The sequence below is a fragment of the Marmota marmota genome, unplaced genomic scaffold (genome assembly GCF_001458135.2).
Source record: "Marmota marmota marmota unplaced genomic scaffold, marMar, whole genome shotgun sequence".
Classification (NCBI taxonomy): domain Eukaryota; kingdom Metazoa; phylum Chordata; class Mammalia; order Rodentia; family Sciuridae; genus Marmota; species Marmota marmota.
The window spans coordinates 2,835,452-2,857,687 of NW_026000272.1; the positions used below are offsets into that span (position 1 = coordinate 2,835,452).

The 22,236-nt window shown below is 39.9% G+C and overlaps 1 protein-coding gene across 1 annotated transcript in view; it reads left to right on the top strand.

The window, feature by feature from the left end:
* Ids (iduronate 2-sulfatase) overlaps window positions 1–20,129 on the top strand; it is a 26,181-nt gene extending 6,052 nt beyond the window's left edge. The window contains exons 3-7 of the mRNA XM_015498065.2: window positions 2,490–2,690; window positions 4,283–4,453; window positions 9,209–9,335; window positions 12,634–12,807; window positions 16,258–20,129. Of these exons, the coding sequence (XP_015353551.2) occupies window positions 2,490–2,690; window positions 4,283–4,453; window positions 9,209–9,335; window positions 12,634–12,807; window positions 16,258–16,730 (1,146 nt within the window). The 3' untranslated portion in view covers window positions 16,731–20,129. The remainder of the gene's footprint in view (window positions 1–2,489; window positions 2,691–4,282; window positions 4,454–9,208; window positions 9,336–12,633; window positions 12,808–16,257) is intronic.
* The last annotated feature ends 2,107 nt before the right edge of the window (window positions 20,130–22,236 follow it).

Here is a 22,236-nt window from a genome sequence, read left to right on the forward strand (position 1 = left end):
CTCTATCTGTAGTTCATCTATTCCTCCCATGCTCCTCCTCCCTACCCCACTATGAATCAGCCTCCTTATATCAGAGAAAACATTCGGCAATTGCTTTTTTGGGGATTGGCTGACTTCTAGAACTCGTAAATGAATTCAGCAAAGTAGCAGGATGTAAAATCAACACCCGGGGCTGGGGTTGTAGCTCAGTGGTAGAGCACTTGCCTTGCACGTGTGAGGCCCTGGGTTCTATCCTCAGCACCACATAAAAATAAATAAATAAAAATAAAGTTATCATGTCCATCTACAACTAAAAAAATATTTAAAAAAATAAATAAAAAAACATAAAATCAACACCCATAAACCAAAGGCATTTCTGTATATCAGTGACAAAGCCTCTGAAAGGGAAATGAGGAAAACTACCCCATTTACAATAGCCTGAAAAAAAATACTTGGGAATCAACTTAACAAAAGAGGTGAAAGAGCTATACAATGTAAACTACAGTACCCTAAAGAAAGAAATCAAAGAAGACCTTAGAAGATGGAAAGATCTACCTTGCTCTTGGATAGGCAGAATTAATATTATCAAAATGGCCATACTACCAAAAGCACTATACAGATTTAATGCAATTCCAATCAAAATCCAAATGGCATTCCTCATAGAAATAGAAAAGGCAATCATGAAATGCATCTGGAAAAATAAGAGACCCAGAATAGCTAAAGCTATCCTTAGCAGGAAGAGTGTAGCAGGTGGCATCACTATACAAGACCTTAAGCTATACTTCAGAGCAATAATAACAAAAACAGCATAGTATTGGCACTAAAACAGACTGGTAGACCAATGGTACAGAATAGAGGACACAGAGACTTACTCACAAAATTACAATTATCTTATATTAGACAAAGGCACCAAGAACCTATGTTGGAGAAAAAATAGCCTCTTCAACAAATGGTGCTGTGAAAACTGGAAATCCATATGCAACAAAGTGAAATTAAACCCCTATCTCTCACCATGCACAAAACTCAACTCAATGTGGATCAAGGACCTAGGAATTAAACCAGAGAGTCTGCATCTAATAGGAGAAAAAGAAGGCCTTAATCTTCATCATGTGGTATTAGGCCCCAACTTCCTTAATAAGACTCCTATAGTACAAAAATTAAAAGCAAGAATCAATAAATGGGATGGATTCAAACTAAAAGGTTTCTTCTCAGCAAAAGAAACAACCTGTGAGGTGAATAGAGAGCCTACATCTTGGGAGCAAATTTTTACCCCTCACACATCAGATAGAGCACTAATCTCTAGGATCTATAAAGAACTCAAAAAGCTAAGCACCAAAAAATAAACAATAACCCAATCAATAAGTGGTCCAAGGACCTGGACAGACAATTCTCAGAAGATGATATAAAAACTGTCTCTTTTAACTCTTGTTTTTTTAGTGTATCTACAGAGTTGTGCAGTTGTTAATCAAATCAATTTTAGATCATTTTCATTACCCCTGAAACAAACTCTGTTCCCATTACCAGATACTCCATATTTCATCCCAATCTCTGGCCTGTGACATCAACTAATTTACTTTCTTATTCTGTAGATTTACCTATTCTGGACATTTCATATAAATAGAATCATATAAAATGTAACCACATATATCTAGCTTCTTTTATTTTAGCATAACGTTTTTGAGGTTCTACCATATAGTAGTATGTACCACTCTTTATATGAGTACATAGCATTCTATAATATCACATTTGTTTGTCCATTTATCACTTAGTGGATATTTGAGTTCTTTCCACTTTTTGGGTGTTAGGAATAGTGTTGCTATCAATATTCACATATTTTTGCAGACATTTAGAAACATTTTCCTGGGTATATACTTAGGGATACAATTGCTAGATTATATAACAAATATGTTTCACTGTTTGAGGAATTATTGACAAACTATCTTTCAAAGAGGCTGTACCATTGTATACTTCTGTCAGCAATGTATGAGGGTTTCAGTTTCTCTAAATCTTTGCCAAAACTTGCTATTTTCTGTTTTTAAAACATTGCCATCCTTGTGGGTGAAGTGGTATCTCATTGTGGTTTTCATTTGCATTACCCTAATGACTAATTATGTTAATCATATTTCCATGTGCTGTTAGCCATTTGTATATTGTTTTGGAAATATGTCTATTAGAGTCCTTTGCCCATTTTTAATTGGCTTGTTTACTTTTCATTGTTGAGTTGGATATAGATTTTTTTCCTATAATTAGTTTACTTGGGTTATTTTATAATGAGTTATGGCTTGGAGACAGATAAATAGCAGTAAGAAGCTTAAGTGCTGTGGATTTCTGGCTCCTGCCCAGAAAAGAGTTACCTCTCTGGTTTAGTTCTACTTCTGATATGCCTCTTCACTCTGTTTGACTAACAGCTAAGGGACTGGTGATATGAATATTAAATCTCTGTATGTAACCTTCATGATTTCTGTTTCTTGTATTTAAAAATCTGATGTTACATAATTTTGTTTTGAAAGACATGTAGGGGACAAGATGGAGAACTTCATGCCAACCTGCTTTGTCCTGTGGATATAGTGGATGTGCCCGAGGGCACCTTGCCTGACAAACAGAGCACTGAGCAAGCCATACGATTGTTGGAAAAGATGAAAACAACTGGCAGTCCTTTCTTCCTGGCTGTTGGGTACCATAAGCCGCACATCCCCTTCAGATACCCCAAGGTGAAGAGCTGGCTGAGGGCTGATCTAGCAGCTACTACAACTTTGTTATTTGTTGAGGAAGGGATTTGTGTAGTGAAGCTGGCTTCACCCTGCCATCCCCAGTTACCAGGGATGCCTGATAGGGGCTACCTAGTATGCATAGTGGAGTGAAGACAGGAGTCAGATCTCAAGGACAAGTAGTCTTAGAACATGTAAGGATCTTACAATAAATATTTGGCTTTCTACTTCTCTCCACTGGAGGATTTTATTTCCTTTCATTGAACTCAATGTGCAAATGTTGGGTGGGATTATGATCATAGATAACTGAGCCAAAGCCACTAAAAACCTATAATAAGGGATAGTCCTCAGGACACAGTTCCAGGGAATTTGAAGCTCTCTTCACCAACTCCCTTTTCTTCTACCCCCATGAGCCTGTCAGATTAGATCCTATACACACTGCATTGCTTGTTGGAACCTCAAATCCTGTTGCCTCAAATCCAGTCACTTAGAGCATGTAGTAATTTCCTTTTAATAATCTTTTTCAGTTTTATTTATTGTGTTTTCCTTGGGCCTGAGCAGCTCAGCTTTTTTGACTTCACAAAGACGGCCCCTCACTTGTAATGAGAGTAGAGACCAGAAGGTATATTCTTTGATGTTGCAGGTATCTTGTTTTGACTGGCCTAGGGTATCATGCCTTCCTGTCAGAAACTACCAACCCTCTTGATAGAATTAAGAGACTTGCCTCTTCTGCTTCTTTGCAGAAAGGAGTTCTCAAAGCTATCCTAGCCATGAACCTTTGAAAGACCTGCTTATAAGGCTGGCCCTTGGTAGGCATTTAGGAACTTTGATTTTGGGAGTGTTGCCACCATTCCCAGAACTCATAAGTGTGGCTTACTATGCCTAAACTGTTTAGGCAAACATTAAGGTATACGCTGAACCCCTGGTTTCCTTTTGGGAGCCTAGACTTTTGGTGTGTTCCAGGTTGAGAGTGCCTATGTGATCAGGCCCAAACCACACTGGGTGCTGAGGCTTTAATAGACTTCCCTTTCTGGTAGCATTTTATACATGTTGTCACACACCTCATTATTGGGACAAGAAGGTGCATTCTGTGTGACATTTTGGGGAGAGGACTCTAGAAACTTGTTATTGTTTTCCTCCAGATTTTGCCTCATGAGCTTTTTCCCTTTGCTGATTGTATCTGGTAATACACCATAGTGGTGGGTGTGACTATATGTTGAGTCCTGTGAGTTGTAATGAATTATTGGGCCTGAGAGTGGTTTGGAGAACCCAGAACACCTCAGCACACTTTCATGGGTTGGAAGTGAGATAGGACCGAAACAGAAGGGCATCTGCCCACATGAGGGAAGAGATATACCACTGCTTGTTTCCTAGGAAATAAAAGTTGCATGATTTCATTGCTTTTTGCATCTCACGAGGGTGACCTAAGGCCTGACTTCAGGAGGGGAATGAGTACCTGGGGGTCATTAGTAAGCCATGATGTAAATACATCTCAGGCTTAGAGAAAAGGCCACATAAACACCTGAAGAGCCACAGCCTTGTGCCATTGCCAACAGAATGACAACCTTGTGGCTCTGTGTTTGTTTTTCCCAAAGGAATTTCAGAAGTTGTACCCCTTGGAGAACATCACCCTGGCTCCTGATCCCCAGGTCCCCGATGGCCTACCTCCTGTAGCCTACAACCCCTGGATGGACATCAGGCAGCGGGAAGACGTCCAAGCCTTAAACATCAGTGTACCCTATGGCCCAATTCCTGTGGACTTTCAGGTACCAAAGACATATTTCCAGAATGTATCAGGCACTTATGTCATTGGTCAATCCAATTTCTTCAGTACAACATCCACTACTCCATTTATAATGTTTTATTAAGAACTTTTATGCATGGTGTTGTGCCAAGTGCTTGGTGGGGCGTGTTCTGTAGGACATGGACAGTACTGGGTGAATCAAAAGTCTCCTGGCCAGTGTTTAAACTTTCAGAGAAGGGAGAATCCAGAGATTTGGTGACTTGCTACAGGAGGGATGGGGGAGAGGAAGGAGTCTGGTTCAATATCCCTAACTCATGGAAGATGCTGTTTAATGTGAGTTACGATTCTTCAATTGTAGGATATGGGCAACTCTTGAGCAGCTCAGAATACTCACTTTGCTGGTACTGGAGGTTCCCTCTGTGAGAAAGCCTGTATTGGCACCTGTCACTCTCAATTTGACTGGGTTAACTAGGTCTTGGCACAGAGGTGACTGGGTGCCATCATGGCCAGTGCTGTCCAGCTATGATGTCTGATATCCCTTTGCCATGATTGGGGGGAAGAGCAGCCAGAAAATTAGAATTATCATGCTGACTGATTATCCACCATCTCTCCCACCTGAGTGCAAAAGACATGCTGACCAACAAATCTTTCCAGAATCTTCCATGTAGAGCCCTTCCTTTATTACATGAATACTGAGATGGGTAGGCTATAGTGAATGGAAGGAACATGGCAATGTTTTCAAAGTGTGTTTCCTGAAACACCTGCATCAGAATTTCCTAGTAGGCTTGTTAGATATAAGATTTTTGACCCAGAGTTGGAAGCTGGAGATGGAACCCCAAAATACACATTTCCTCAAAAGGCACATCAGTGATTCTGATGCACTCAGAGTCATCCATGTGACTCCTGAGTTTGCACAGCCAGAGTTTGAGGGGTGAGGGGTATATGCTCCTCAAATCTGTTTGATTCCTGAGTTTCCTTATTAGCAAGTGGTGAAAGTTTGTAAAGCAACAAATTTGACAGTTTGTTTATTTTCTAATTTTGCATTGCTGGGTTCTGATAATGAGGTGGCTTAAATTGCAGCTCTGAGTCTTATGTCTGGAAGCCTTATTAGTGACAGTCACTTAAAATGGACTTTGCAATGGACTGGGTGTCGGGATGAATACTTGGTGCTGGGATGGGTATTGAGCATTTGTTTTGGCCATCTGTTTGGCCCATATGGGAATCCAGTGGTGTCTGTCCCTTCTGTTGTCAGGTGAGGAGACTAAAGGCAGAGAAATGACACTGGCCTCACTGCATCAAGTTAGCATCAGGTGGAACTAGGTCACCCCAGAGAAGTGTAACTAAAACCACATGGTTGGTTTTGTTAGTTCCAAACAGTGTGAGTTCAAATTCCCTTTCTACCTCATACCAGTTGCATGAACTCTGCAGAGTTACTTTATTTCTCTGAGCCTCAGTTTCTTTATCTGTAAAATGGAAACATGATGGGTGAATGTTTTCTGCAATAATACCAACTGAGGAGGTTTTCAGAGAGAACTAAAGGGTACATGTGGAAGCATCTAGGACAGTACCAATTACATGATGAGTTCTCTTTGAAGTTTTCCAACTCCCTTCTTTATACCTGTGTCTGTTGGACAGGTAGCAGAGAGCGTGACCCAGAGTGAACCGTGATATTCTCAGGACCTGAACCTTTGGATGTTCATGTCTAAGCCCTGTCTCACTTCTCTCTTGAGCCTCTCAATTATATGCTCTCGTCAGCTCCAGCCCTCTTACTCAGCCCTATGTGAGCCAGTGTCCTCAGGTGTTTGCCATCTCCCAGGCCTGCTCCTTCTTGGTCACCATACCATGACCCCTTCAGCTTGCAGCTCACTGCACACCTCCAGGGATTGCCGGAGTGTGGACTCTTCCTTGTCCACTCTGTCTAGGTGGCCTCTTGGCTTTTTTTCTTCCCTGAATTGCTAAGGCCCTGTGGCTTGCCACTTACTGTTCTTGCCAGCCCCTTAGCACTCTTTTTCATTCATCCTTGTCTCACATGTAGTATTCTGATCATGAGACAGTCCATAATGAGGGCTGCTGGAGAGAATCCATGTAGCCATGAGGCAGCAACGCACTCAGCTGCCCATGTGAGCTCTCTACTTGGCTTCTTTCCCGTGTTCAGTGAGTTTTCCCTTCCCATTATCTTTCCCTGCAGCCTCTTTGTCTGCTCATGTCACTGACATCTTTAAAAAGTACCTTCTCCTTTGCAGCTGCCTATTTCTCCTCTTTTCCTGCTTTCTCTCTCCCTTTTTGCCCCCTCTCCCCACTCACCTGCCCTTTGAGCAAGAGTAAGGAGTGGTCTATTCTACCTGTGTCCATGGCTTCCTTGTGCATTTGTTCTTTTTATCTGCTTGGGCTTCTGCCTTCCCAACCCACTAAGTTATCTCACCTGAGTGGTCGCTGACCTTGTTAGTAAATAAGATCCATCCTTGTTGTTCTTGACCTTACTTGAGCTCTGTGCTATTTTCTCATCATTGACCAGCCTCATGTCTTCTGGAAGTTTTCACCTCCTGGGCATCCTTGCCAGCCCTCCTGGGACCCCTCTGCTCCAGTCTCCATGGCAGGCCACTGTTTCTGTTTCCCCCCACTTACATGCTGTCATCCAGGGTCCGTCTAAGTTCCCCTCTGTTCTTCCCCTTCTTATCTGCCTAGCTCATCTCAGACCTGCTGACAGATGACTCCCAGAAATACCCCTTCAGCCCAGGTCTTGCTTCTGATTTTCAGACTTGCATGTCCACCCACCTTTGAGAGCCATTCTCAGGCAGGTTACTGTGGAGACCTCAGCTGCATAGATTTCCATGTGGTCAGGCCACCACCGTGGTCTGTCTCTTCTTCCTCTTATATTTCCCTGCTCATCACATGCCTGTGAATCATGCCACTAGCTGAATGTGAACTCTAGAGTCACCCTTGGATTTATCATCTCCTTCCTCTTCCCTGCTTCTTCCCCTCCTCCACATCTGCTTGATCTCCCCAATTTCCTCTAAAATCTACCGGTTCTCTGGATCTTTCAGTACATCTTTGTGGTCTGGGTCTTGCAATGTTTTGTTCACTCAACAAATTGTTGAGTACTTCTTAGGTGTCCAGCAGTTATCTAGTGATGTTTGTCTAAAGCCACTAGAATTTGTACTCTGGACAGTAGTTTTATTTGTACTCTTATTAACCTGTAGCTCAAATTGTGTCATCTCCTCACCTTGAAAGACCCCAGTGATTCCTTCCCTTGGCCTGCAGCCTGGGACTTCGGCTACTTGGAGGGACCTGCTAGGTCCATTTCATCTGGTCCTGGCCTACTTTTTCAGTGTAACTTGCCTCCCTCTGCCCTCCCAGGTTATTCTTCAGCCCTAGGGATTCTCTGCTTTGTCATGATTCCACACCATTCCACATCCCGCAGCCCCTGCTTAGAACATCCTACCCCCATTTGTCTGATAGCAGCTACTCTTCTGCAATGTGAAATCCTCTCTGAAGCCTTCCCTAATTTTCCAAGCACACTTGAACACTCATTGTCCTTGGTCAGCCCTGGGCCCCACCAATAATGTATGTGTAATTATTTTTCACTGGTCATATGGCTCAATAGAGTTGAGAACCATGCCAGTTTATTTATTGCCTAATCTCAAGGGACCAGGAGAAGAAGGAGGGAGTACCCTTATATGGGGCAGAGACATCCTGACTGGTGTCTCTGGTCTCCAGGAGGACTATAGTTCTCCAAATTACAGACTGAAGACTGTCTACTAAAATGTATAAATAGGCCAGGATTCAGATTAATTCTTCTAGAAGGCTAGATGTGTATCTGTTCCCTTCCTCACAAGTAGAGATTTGGGAAAGGTTTATGACTGTCCTAACCTTAGCAATGACAAGAAGCTGACAGGTCCAGATGATAAGATAGGGACCATATGTGCAAAAGAGGCTGTGGCTGATCTGATAAGTCAGCAGCTCTCATGCTTCTTACCCCTTGGTGAGGGGCAAAGGGGGATTCATCCTTTTCATTAACACTTATTAACAAGGCTGAAGGCGAGCTGGCCTAGGAGAGGCTGATGGCTCCTTTACTTCAGGGTATGATATAGCTGTCCCTAAAGTTTCTCCTGGGTTCAGGGACTGTGGCTGCTCCTTTCTTGTTCTTCAGTTGCTCTTCTCTTGCCTGATGAGAATTTTGGAGAAATGAGCTACACATGAAAGTCATGGCACAGAGATAAGCAATTGCCATCTCTTGCTGGGTGTGAAAGTAGTCAGAACACTGACTCAGGACTGTTGTTGTGGGTTAAATTATGATTCCTAGCAGATACACTGAAGTTAGAACCAGAACTAGAAAGAGGCCTAATCCTCCCCTAGAACTTTCAGGCAGACATGGCCCTCTTTACCCCTTGATATCAGCTTTCTAGCCTCCAGAGCTTGGAGCCAATCCATTTATGCTTTCTTAAGCCATCCAGTTTATGGATCTCCTGGGACCCACCAGAATATGTGAGGGACACAGAAAGGAGTAGTAAATGGCATCCATCTTCCATGATCTGTGTGCTAAAATGAAAGCTAGTTCACTTAGAAATGAATCTTTGGACCTGCAGATCGTGTTGACTCAGTGGGTGAGGGGATGCAGAAAGTAGGAAAGGGAGTGCTATTTTTTTAAATGAGAGCATCAACAGAGGAATTGGGATTGAGAGAGATGCTCAGGTGGATATTATCTCTGTGTATGCCACAGCAATTAAAATTACTCTCACTTTCATTATTGATTTATTATTGTTTATTTTATTTGCAGCGGAAAATTCGCCAGAGCTATTTTGCCTCTGTTTCCTATTTGGATACACAGGTTGGCCACCTTTTGAGTACTTTGGATGATCTTCAGCTGGCCAACAATACGATCATTGTGTTTACCTCTGATCATGGTAAGCATTTTGAAATGCCCTGATGAGTCACTCAAAGCATCTCAGCTTTCCTGTGAAACATACTTTTTAAAATTCCATATACATGGTCATGTTCTTTTTTTTGTGTGTGTGAATCTGCAGTACCCTGAGTCCAGGTTCTTGGGTGTTTTAGGATCAGATTATTAGTCCTGGGACCTCCATCTTTGATACTTGGAGGTGCAGGTAGGTGGGGGGGCCTGTAGTAACTTTTGCTTTATGCACTCAGCAAGAACCTTCCATTTGTGGGAAAGCTCTTCTAATCACCATTGCTAACCTTGAGGGTTGGAGGACTTTTAGGGTTTTTTTGGGGGGAGTGGGGGTGGAAGAGAATCCAGAACAGTCTTGGCAGAACCCAACAAAGCCCTCAGATATGGCTGGTTTTGATATGTCTTACTCCATCCCTACTACCCTTTCCGTCAAGAGACCAGGCTTCTCAACTGTTTATATCTCCTAAGGTTGTTTCCTACTTTTTCCAAATATAGAAATGCTCTTTAATTTGAAAAATGTGCTCTTTAATATGAAAATTTTTCAGCATGCCCAAGAGTGGAAAATAAAACAACAGCTTCCACATTTTCTACTAGTGATAGTCTTGTTCATCTCCTCCTTACCCACTCCTTCTAACACTGAATTTTTTGAAACAAATCCTAGATGGTTCTGTTTTCTAATCACTATTTCTAAAAAAAAAAAAAAGCATTGCCTCTTTAAGTGTAACCATAATACCATTATCATACATAGAAAAAGAAAGATGGTTCTTCCATATCATCAAATATGCAATGATACAGTAGTAAATCATAGTATGTTCTCATAAAGAAAAAAGGATATGAAGAATATAATACAGGGCCAGAATGCCCTATCCTGTTATGCTACCTTCCCAGGACTAAACAGGTGCCAATAGATTGGAGTTCCGATGTATACCTTGTACACATACATATATGGGGATATATGTATGTATGTAACATATAACATATCATAAGACATAGTTGATTATACTATGTTTACTGTTATATGAACTTTTAAAAACATTTTTCCTACTTAACTTTGTCACAGAAAATTCTCCCTGTCATCTCTCAGGCCTGACTTTTCCTTTGTAAAGGTCTGTTGTGTTGTATTATATACAGAAATGCCATAATTGTTCACATATTCCTAATGCTCTGTCATCCACTTCTTACCCCACTTCTCAGTGCCTAGCTTACTCAGACATACTCTTTGCTCTGAGGCAGTTGCAGTTGATTATAGTAACCCACCTCAGTGTGCCTTCCTGGGATATACTGCATCAGAACCACCAGAGAATTGGTAAAACATGATGGTTTCTGCACATCTAATCAGGAACTGGCAGGTCTGAGCATGAGAATGAACCGGCTCCCATCTAGCTCATAATTCTTGGGCTGGCTTTTACTGCCTTCCCCTCATGCAAGGCTTCTGGGGAAAGAGCCAGAAGCCTTCTCAGTTGCTTTTCAAAGTCCTTGGTTTCTTCTTCTTGGTGTCAAGATGAACCCTTGGGACTCTCACAGGCTTGTGTTCTCCTTTCTCAAATATTTGCCCCTGGCTATAGCAGACCAGACGGAAACCCAGCACAAGACTGAGCAATGTGTTCTTGCAGTTAGGCAGTCCATAGCTATCCATTGAGTATTTGTCAAGTACCAGACCCTGTGCTTGGTGGGCTAGGGGACTGTCCATGCATGGTGCTAGACAGCCTATCATGGCCAACAGGCCTGTGGGCTCTGAGTGCCCATATTTGGGGATGCCACAGAGAACTTGGCTGGTGTACCTTTAGGACTGCTGTGTGTACCCCAGTTAGATTTCAAGGAGGTGACTCCTGAGGTCCCATTGCTGGGACCCTTCACTTTCCTGTCCCAAAGGCTTCTTGGACCTCATATTCTTAAGTTTATGCCAATATAACCTGCAAGTTGGTGCCCTAGGAGCCTGCTGATAACTGACCGAGTCACCAGGCCTCATGGGTCAAGGCTACCTTGTCTTCCTAGAGATAGTGGACATGTGGAGGTATAGTGCTGGCCCTCACCCAGCTCACTGAGCTCATGGACCCTGGAAACTGATTCTCATTGACCTCCTTTAGAGTACTTGAAAATCCCTACCTAACCTCAGCACTGTTGGCCAGAGAGAAGGAGGGAGAACATGCCAGTCCTCCAACTATCTTGCATGCTTAGAAACCTTGAGCATTTATAACAGACATGAAGTCTGCTTTGATTACTGATATATGAAAGGTTCTTTTCAACTCTGGGTTTTCTAGGAGAGCACTGTTGACTCAGAACATGTTCCGGCCCTATTCTGTAATTTGTAGCCCCAATATCATCTGTAGATTGAGTCAGTGAGTTTTTGTGCTGGACTCTGTACCATCCTCTGGGAAAGTTTAGCAGATATAGCTATGATGGATAAAATACAGAATCATTCCAATGCCTTATTGAATCCACTCATAGCCACTTTCAGTGTCTTTGATTGTTTTGTAAATACTTCATGAACAGTCTATATCATGAACAGTTTTTGTATCAAAAAAGATAGTACAAAAAAGTTTTGTATTAAAAAGATAGGGAATTTCCAACTTGGAATATGTAAACTATTTTCTACAAGGGTATTTTAAATAAGTTTTAAGGATGGTTTTTAATCAGGGTTAAGGATTCAAAACTAAAGGTTTGCTTTTCTTCACATATGGTATGTCTTATGAAATGTGCAAGGTATCCTTGTCTTATGCCACAGTACCATAGCCTCACATTTTGGTGGTACAACCCCAGATGTGTAAACCTGAGTTTCTGGGGTTATGAGTCAAGAGATAGATGAACATAGGACAGGGAAATGATGACACTCTGTCTTTCAGGGTCTCCATATAGTGAAGAATGAACTGCTGGTGATGTAGCTGATCAATAGAGCACACGAGGCCCTGTGTTCGATCCTCAGCATTAAAAAAAAAAAAAAAAAAAAAGCCTGTCTTGGCAGTTGGGACTTGTCTGCTTGGGGCCTACTGGTTCTGCAAAGCCCAATATGGATGTATTTGTTAGTTCCTGATTAAAAGAAGATATTGTACCTTGGGAATTTAATATATATTTTTCCTTTTTAAATGTTTCATCATTGAGGATGTATGTTTGACTTTGAATAAAGCAGCATCGGGTGAAATCATCTTTTTTGTGGTAATTCTAGAGGAATTTCCTTGAGGTGATGAGGTTTTAGTTCTTTTGGCCTTTACAACAGGAATTGAAATGGTGGCTAAAGTATATAAGTTTTGATCTGATTTTTAATTTCCTGTCATTCTGTGCTTTTTATGATCCAGGGTGGGCCCTTGGTGAACATGGAGAATGGGCCAAATACAGCAATTTTGACGTCACTACTCGTGTGCCCCTGATGTTCTACGTTCCTGGAAAGACAGCTTTGCTACCAAAGGCAGGAGAGAAGTTTTTCCCTTACCTTGATCCTTTTAATTCCACCACAGAACTGATGGAGCCAGGTATAGTATATACAGGGGTGATATTGCCTAGCTAAGAGTGCCTTTAGTTTACATGTGAACCACCTCATTGAATCATAGGCTGCAGGCTCACATAGTCCCCACTTCTGGTGTATGTTAGAATTTCTTCTCAATATTTTTTAGTCTGCATGTGGTTCCTGAACATCTCTCATGCTGTGGGTAAGGGAGGATTGGCAGAGCCAGAACTGAAAAGTATGGCTTCTGTCCATGAGGGGCCTTAGAAGGAGGTAGGGCAAAGGAGCAGTAGCCCTCCCAAGGTAGGGAGGGCTGTTGTAAGATGGCAACAGCATGCTACAGAGCATAGAAGGGGCTGTCCCCCAAACAGATCAGTGGTGTCCTTAACCTGTATACTTTTGTCATGGACTCAGCCCTTTTTAAGGGGAGTATTTTCCCTTTTGGCAGCTCATTGAACTAGTTAACCATTGGATCTGTAAAATTTACTGGGTGATTCTGCTTTGTGTCATGCAATAGTAAAGGGCAAGCTGACTTGGGCTTTTAAGTGCCAGTTCTTCAAAGCTTTGAAACCAGATATCCTTTCTGCCCATATGGGGTGATTTGTGTGGGTTCCTGTGAGTTTTATCATGACTTAATCTACCTGGTGCATTTCAGAGGTAAATCATGCACTTCAGATGCCATGCTAGTCTTATATGCTCTTTTTAGAGTGTTTTTTTTTTTTTTTTCATAAACTGTGCTAAGCCAGGCTCCCCATTTTGGGACTTACATATTTAATCCATCTTTAGCATCTAAGCCTTGTACTTTATATTGATTCCTATTTCAATTTATCTTGGGATTCATTATTCTGGCCTTTCTGGACCGTGGAGTTTGCTAATTATACTGCCTGATTTTATTTCCTGCACACTTAATTTTTGGTCAATGCATACTCTATCTTCTTTCCCATCATTGAAAGGTTAAACAATTTCAGTTACAATTTTAGCCCTTTGTTTGCTGGGAGAAATATTCTTACAGGTAAGACTCTTTCTTGAAACCTTTGTTGGGAGATAATCACCAAGTTGTAATTTCATGTACCTGTGCCATCATCCATCTTATCTCCAAATTTTATCGCTAACCTGTATCTTTTCTCTGAACTGTAAATTTCATGTCCAGTAGCCGGTTCTACTTGGCTAGTCTTTCATCCCTGGAGTTGAACATCTAGCTCTTTTACCTTAAGCCTTGCCTTTGACACTCTTTTCAGGACACGACTACAAAAATTACAGAATCTTCTTAATCTTTCTTTCTCTCATATTCCATATGTGATCTGCAGTCCATCAGCAAGCCCACCACTCTTCATTCAGAATCTGTTCCTTTCTGCTTCTCATCATCTCCTCTGCCACCAGCAGCTGCTTGCTGAAGGGTCTCTTTCCTTGTGCTATTGATCCACTAGAGTGTTTCCTTCTCAGAACACCCTAAGTGATCCCTTTCAAACCCAAGACAGGGGATGGGGCTGTAGCTCAGTGGTAGGACTCTTGCCTTGCATGCAGTGAGGCCCTGGATCCTGGTTCCATTTCTACCACCAAAAAAAAATTCCTCGGCAAGTCTTGCTACAGACCTACTCAGGAGCCTCCTGTGCTCTCATCTCACAAGTACATGTCCTCACAATGGCTGACAAGGACTTTAGTGATCTGATTCCTCCCTTTTTGACACGCATCCAGGGTAGTTTGTCCTGTACAGTATCCCACACACTAGATTTGTCTCTTTGTTTTCTCATAGTGAACATTTTTGATCAGGGTACTATATACATGTGAATTCTGTTGTCACAGTGGGGGGAATCTTTTGGCAACTTGTACCATTGTTAGCGATGCTCACTTTGGCCACTTGGTTAAAGTGATGGTAGCAGCAGCCAAATTTTGCCATTGTGAAGTATCTTTTTAAAAAAACTTCTTTTTCTTAAGACAGAAAAAGTATGTTTAAACTTTTTTTTAAAATTTTTATTATTGGTTGTTCAAAACATTACATAGTTCTTGACATATCATATTCAATACATTTGATTCAAGTGGGTTATGAACTCCCATTTTTACCCCGTAAACAGATTGCAGAATCACATCAGTTACACATCCACTGTTTTACATATTGCCATACTAGTGTCTGATGTATTCTGTTGCCTTTCCTATCCTCTACTATCCCCCCTCCCCTCCCCTGAAATTAGGTATTATTAAACAATCTCTTAACCATCCAAAATGCCAGAATGATAGTACAAAACCAAGATCAGTTTTAACAGGAATCAATGTAAGATGTAAAGATAAGTGTAGGATTTAAATTTTAAAGGTGGATGTAATACCTTCTCATGTTTTTGGATTGCCATTGAGGATAATAATAAAAAATATAAAACACCAGGCATTGGTGAGGATGTTGAGAAATTGGAACACTTGTGTATTAGCAGCAGGAATGTAAAATGGTATAGCTGCTCTGGATAACAGATTGGCAGGTCCTCAAAATTACCATATGACTGAGCAGTTCCACACCTAAATATATATACTGCACAATTGAACACAGGTATTCAAATAAAAATCTGGACATGAGTATTCATAGCAGTACTATTCAAAATAGCCCAAAAGTGGGAGAAACCTGTGTCCATTGACAAATGGGTGGACATACACGATGTGGTATTATACCTTCAGTGAAATATTATTTAGCTTTGAGAATGAAGGAAATTCCAACATATGCTAGAGCATGGATGAACCTTGAGGACATTATTCTTAAAGTGAAATAATCCAGACACAAGGGAGCAAATACTATATGATCCCACTAATATGCAATATTTAGAGTAGAGAAATTCACAGAGATAGAAAGTAGAATGAGGGTTGCCAGTTTCTGGGGGTGGAGAAATGGGGAGCTGCTGTTCAGTGGAGACAGAGTTTCTGATGTGTAAAATGAAAGAAATTTTGGAGATGATTGGTGGTGATCATGATGAATCAATATGAATATACTTATTGTCACTGAACTGTCCACTAAAAAGTAGATATGATAATAAACTTCATGTTTTGTGTACTTTACCATATTAAAAGAAAAGATGGGGAAAAAAGGAAAGATGGATCAAAAAGTCATCCAGAAAAGGGCGATCTGTGGGGTGCCATTGTGAAACTTGAAATATTCTATTCCATCATAAACTTTTACCCAATAGTTAGAGCTTAAATTGATGAAGCTGGCCAGAATCCAGTTACTACACTAGTGGTTTCAAAGTCAGGTAGTTTTCTAAAGTGCCAATAGGCTGAGGACCAATTTTGCATCTTGATATTTTATTGGATGAGTATGTAGTGGAGGGTGAGGTGCTGAGTTAGTGGTGTTTCTACACTTCTTTTGCTAAAAATAAATGTTGAAAACAAACACAAGCAAATAGAAAACATGTGGAGTCTAGACAGGTTCCTTAACTCATCTAGTTTGGTGTGGCAGGCTTCTATAATGTAACAAATTCAGCTGTGTCATTTTCTGTTTCAGGCAGGCAAACCATGGACCTTGTGGAACTTGTGTCTCTCTTCCCCACGCTGGCTGCACTTGCAGGACTACAGGTTCCGCCTCATTGCCCTGTTCCTTCATTTCATGTTGAGCTATGTAGAGAAGGCCAGAACCTTCTGAAGCATTTTCGATTCCATGATGTAGAAAATGATCCATATCTCCGCAGTAACCCCCGTGAGTTGATTGCTTATAGCCAGTACCCCCGGCCTGCAGACTCCCCTCAGTGGAATTCTGACAAGCCAAGTTTAAAAGATATAAAGATCATGGGCTACTCCATACGTACCATAGACTATAGGTATACTATATGGGTTGGCTTCAATCCTGATGAATTTATGGCTAATTTTTCTGATATCCATGCAGGGGAACTGTATTTTGTGGATTCTGATCCATTACAGGATCACAATATATATAATGACTCCCAACATGGAGAACTTGCTCAATCATTGATGCCTTGAGTTTTGCCACAATGGAGGGCAAATGCAACATGCTCCTCTTGAGCTGGTGAGAGGAGGCATTAGAGGTTGTTATTTTGTCATTACCCATAATATTGGAAGGAACCAGAGTATGAGGTAATCAAAACATGCATCAACCATTTGGCCCAAGAGGATGTGACAGCCAATCCTTTTCATTTAGTCTTTATTAATTTGTAATTGTTAATTAGGTTGGGGCTGGGCTGAGCCTTTTTCTCTTGTTTAAAAAGTCCATAGTGTAGTCATTTAATAAGTACAAAATGAACAAACCAAAATTATGTCATACTTTTTTATACCAAGGCCATACTAACCAAATAGTAACATATATATAATCAAGAAATAATTATTTGTGGAATTTGGTACATTTCAAAAAGTAACTGTATATCAAATTAAGTTCTACTCTAAATTCCTGATTTTTATACTTTAATAACATATCTTAGGTTTACCAGTATATTAAAAATATATCAATTTTAATATACAATTCACATTTCTTTCTCAATTATAAAGTTAAATACTAATTCTAGAAGCCAGTACCTTAAAGTCTATTTTCAATTTTCTAAGACCACAAGGTTTCAAATTCCAAAGATAAAATATGCATCGTTATTAATGTGTTATTTTTAAATCAAATAAAAAAATGCTTAGTAGATTAGAGACATGAAATTCATGGGAAATTAAGTTAAAACTTTTGAGATGTTTTCTTGATCCAATAATAATTTGTTAGCAAATAATATGACCTTTAAACTTAGTGACCATCTATTAGAAGTCTGTTATTTACAGTGAAAATATTTAAAGTTATAACTATATCCATGGTTTGACTCGGACTCATTTAAATGTTCTTATTTAGGTATAATTGATTACAGATGTCCACTTATGTAGGTGGCAGGAAACATTCTATGTTTAATTACTTATTAAAGGAAACAGCAGTTTTCTTAAATTTGTTAAATTTTGTTAAATTCTGAGTTATTTTGAGGATTGTAAAAACTTTTCATTAGTATATAGTAAGTAATTTTCAACTCCCCCCAGAATATAGTTCCATATTTCCTAAATAAGAAAATAACCAGAAAGGCAAGTAATAGTAATAAGTTTAGTCCATATTATCTTGAATAGAATACTTACAAGTTGTATTTATAACATGATGAGACTGATCAAATATCAGAAGTCATCAAAACAACATCTTTCTCAGTAAATATCTAAAATAGTCTGTCTTGTATCAAAATGAGTAATTTTAGTAATTTTCTCTTTACAAATGGCTCACTCAATGTTTCAAGGTAAATGTGAAATAAAATATAGCAAATTAGATTAAGTTACTGTGGTGCATTGAATTGTGACCAAAATGACAAGATGTTATATTAAAATTATTGAAATTTCAAAGGCATTTTTAACTAATTAGCTTATGATAGAAATGTATATAACATAGTGATCTTCTACGCAGTTGAGTGACTTAGGCAACAATTTTTATTTAAGGAGTAAAGGATCCTATTTATCTCTCCCAATTCCAGAATTTCACTCTCCTTTGGAAGCTTCAGCTTTTGTAGATGGTTTTCCTCAGCTTTTTCTTATTATTTGTCTTTTTTATTGCTCTCTTTGTGTGCACTAACTTTTATGATACAGCCTAGAAATCCTCTTGACATATTTGCAGTGTATTTAGCTCTATCTCCTACTTTATAGTTATAATGATAAGTTTTAATTTAGGTTCTCATTTCATATCCATTTGTAGCTCCTGGTTGGTTACAATATGTATGCTTCATTTTTCTCACTGATTTCCTGAAGCACAGTTTTAGTATAAAAAATCTCCAAATTCTCCTCTTGATGAGTACTAAGCTGAACTGTGCTGTCCACTTGGTAGCCACTAGGCATATGTGGCTATTTAAACATAATTTAATTTAAATGAAATAAAAGTTAAAAAGAAGATTCCCAGCCATACTATATTTCAAGTGCTTGCTAACCACAGATCTAGAGCATTTCCATCATGGCTGAAGGTTCAGTTGAACAGAGCTGTCCTGGATTATCTCTAGATTTGAGCTGGATTGCTGGCTGTTGGTGAGTTACTCCTGCGAGAAATTTCTTTATCCTAAACTTTCCCACAAAGATTTGTCAGGAGGTGAGCAAAGTATGTTTGGTTTAGGCGTAGAGTAAGTAGTGAGTTCACAGTGGTCTCTTCCTCTCCACTTCCATCACCATTGCCTCAGTCCTTCTCCCCTCTTTCCCAAGTAGTTTACCTCCCCTCCTCTTTCCTCCCCTTTTCCTAAAGGAATCCATGTGTCTTCCTAAAATCCCTCTTGCCCCTGCCCTTTGAGAACACCGTCAGTGCCTACTATGGGTCTAGACAGACCTCCGCTGAGCAGTCAGAGTCTTCCCTGGCTCCACAATGCCCCTGCCCTTGGCTGACTTTCCCTTGCCAGTCCCTGCCTCCCCCTCCTAGCTGTGGCCCTTCCTCTCTTCACCTACCCACTCACAGCCATTTTTCACAGCCTGGCTCCTTTGCCCCCACCAAGAGACTGAAGCTTTTGTGGCTCTCTAGTGTGTTTTGGGATGAAATGAACACCCCTGAAAGGTCTTCTGTTCACCTTACTTTAAAAAGGGTGTTTTTTTCTAATTACAAATTGATGTGTTAATTATAAAAAAATTCAGAAAACAGAAATGTAGTAAAAGGTGAAAAAAAGTATGTTTTATCTTAAATAATCACTTAATATCTTGTCTTTTTGGGGGTGTGAATTTTTCACATTGCTGTGAGTACACTATGTTCTTAATCATGAAATTTATGTTCTTACTTTTCCACTAACTAGTATGTGTGGTTATTACAGATTTTTGAAAAGATACTTTGTATTGCTGGTAATATATTTTATTGTGTAGTTTTATTGTAACTTAATCTTCTTTCAATTGTTGGAAACCTAGGTTATATACAGATTTTCAGTATTATAAATAATGCTGTGATGATCAACTTAGTGAATAAAGAATTTCTATGTATTTCAAATTATTCCCTTAGGAGAGTCTCTCAGTGCCAAATTGTCAAAAAACACACCCATGTTCTCCTTTCCTAACTCTTTTGCTACCTTAGGGTACTAAAGTTAAAAATAGAGTCAGCAAGCATGCAAATAAAAAACATACAGCAAAAAAGCACTATTAGAATAATAGGTGAAAGTGAAAGTGATATCCTGTTTTATCTTTTAATTCTTTATTGGTGACACCTTTATCATTGTTCACTCTGTATGATTGTTCGACACTTGGCATTTGCTGCTATATGAATTTTCCTTTCAATTTTATTTATCAATTTTACTTTTTAAAGTAAGTGAATAAATCAATATTTTCCTGTGTGATATTTTTCCTATTGAATATGGAGACCCCTTCCCAATCTGGAGTGAATAAATAGTCATTTTTCCTTGATTTTTTTGTGGTTTGGTTTTGTACGTACCCTGTTTCTTCACTCCTTTATAAGAGTAATGTATGCTCATTGTGTGAAACTTGAAAACTGTGAAAAATAGCAAAGATGGAAAAAAGCCCACTCCTTCAGAATATGGCTACTGTTGTTGACATTTGTGTTTCCTTACACTTCTTTTCCTGCCTACCTGCATATGCACAGATACAGACATTTCATCTTTACATAGCTGAAATCTACCACATATAATCTCTATCTTTTGTGATCTAACATTAGAATGGTTTTTCATAATAGCAGACAGTTATTATTGTTAACACATCCTTACATTAATCTTTTTTACTGAACTATAAACATTTTAATATGTATTTAAAATTGTGGCAAAATATATACATAAACATAAAATTTGCCACTTAAACCATTTTTGTACTTTTTATATTTACTGGGTATTGAACCTAGGGGCACTGTACCCCTGAGCTAAATCCCCAGTCCTTTTTTTTAAATTTTAGATTTTGAGATAGGGTTTTGCTATATTGCTGAGAGTTTTTCTAATTTGCTAAGGCTGGCCTCAAATTTGAAATCCCCCAGGTTGCTGGGATTGCAGGCATGCACCACTACACCTGGCTCATCTTAACTATTTTTAATGATGTAGTTCAGTGGTGTCAAGTGCTTTCACATCATAATGGCACTATTGCCACTGTCCATATACATAAATCTTTTCTTCTTGTAAAACTGAAACTGTCCTATTAAATATGAACTCTATCCATTTTCACTTCTCTCCAGCTCCTAGTAACTACCACTCTACTTACTGTCTCTAGATTTGACTACTCTAAATACATTATATGAATGTAGTCATACAGTATTTGTCATTGTGTGACTGACTTACTGAAGTTAGCATAGTGTCCTCAAAGTTCATCCATGTTGTAGCATGTGTCAATTTCCTTCCCTTTTAAAGCTGAATAATATTCCATTGTATGCATAAGCCACATTTTTGTCTCTCCATCCATCCATCGATGAATGCCTTGGTTGTTTCCACCTTTTGGGTGTTAAACATATAATGCTGCTATCTACACGGGTATACAAGTATCATTTAAGTTTCTCTGGGGAGTGGCAAGGGGAAGTCTCTTTCCCACCCTTGACCAAAACTTTCTGCTGCCTGTCAGGTGTTCAAGCCAATCATATCTTTGCTGTGTGAAGGGCTTCGGTTATGAATTCTCAAAAGTGTGCCCAACTCTTTTTCTACCCCCAAGTCCACCCTGCAGGTTGTAATTCTTTGGAGGATTCTCCTATTTAAGTATTTTTTGGTAGTGGGAGTTGAAATCCAGGGGCACTCTACCACTAAGCTATATCCACAGCCCTTTTTAGTTTATTTTTTATTTTGAGACAGGGTCTCACTAAGTTGCTAAGGCTGGCCTCAAACTTGAAATCCTCCTGCTTCACTCATCCTCCCCAGTTTCTGGGATCACAGTTGTGTACCAGTGTGTCCAGCATTTGAAGAGTCTTGAATTATGGTCTGGGATCTGGGAATGAAATAGAGCCTAGATTCTCCCTTGGCCTCTCCAAGGTCTTTTTGGCCTTTGACGTAGCCCACTGTCACTGTGGTTGATCTAGCCTAGTTCCCTCATTCCCCACTGTGAGTGGGGGCCTCTTGATTCCTCTGGGAAGTTTCTCTCTTCTGCATATGAGACTTTGAAGCCCAGAGGGATGACATAGTTGATGCTCTCAGATAACCCATAGAGTCACCATCATTGCTTTTGTTTGGATCTTGCCTTTCCACATGCTACTTTCCAGCTGGCATCCCTATCCATCTCCTTGCTTGCTGGATGGAGCATATGCCACTTCTGCTCATTGATTAATAAAATAAAGGCCATCTGATGTGATAGAGAGCCCACCCTTAAGAGTTTTCTTTGTGATCAGTTTCCCGATTATCACTCTATGTCTTCCAAATCACTGTCACCCATGATGTGATCAAAGGATGCTCTTATTTGAATCTGAATTCTAGGTGATTTCCCTAGTCTGCTGATGGGGGTTGAGTCTAGGCTGGAGAAAACAAAAAGTGGTTTAGGTTGACTTCCAGACAGAAGGAGCCCCACTGCTGATAAGGAAGAGCAGAGTATT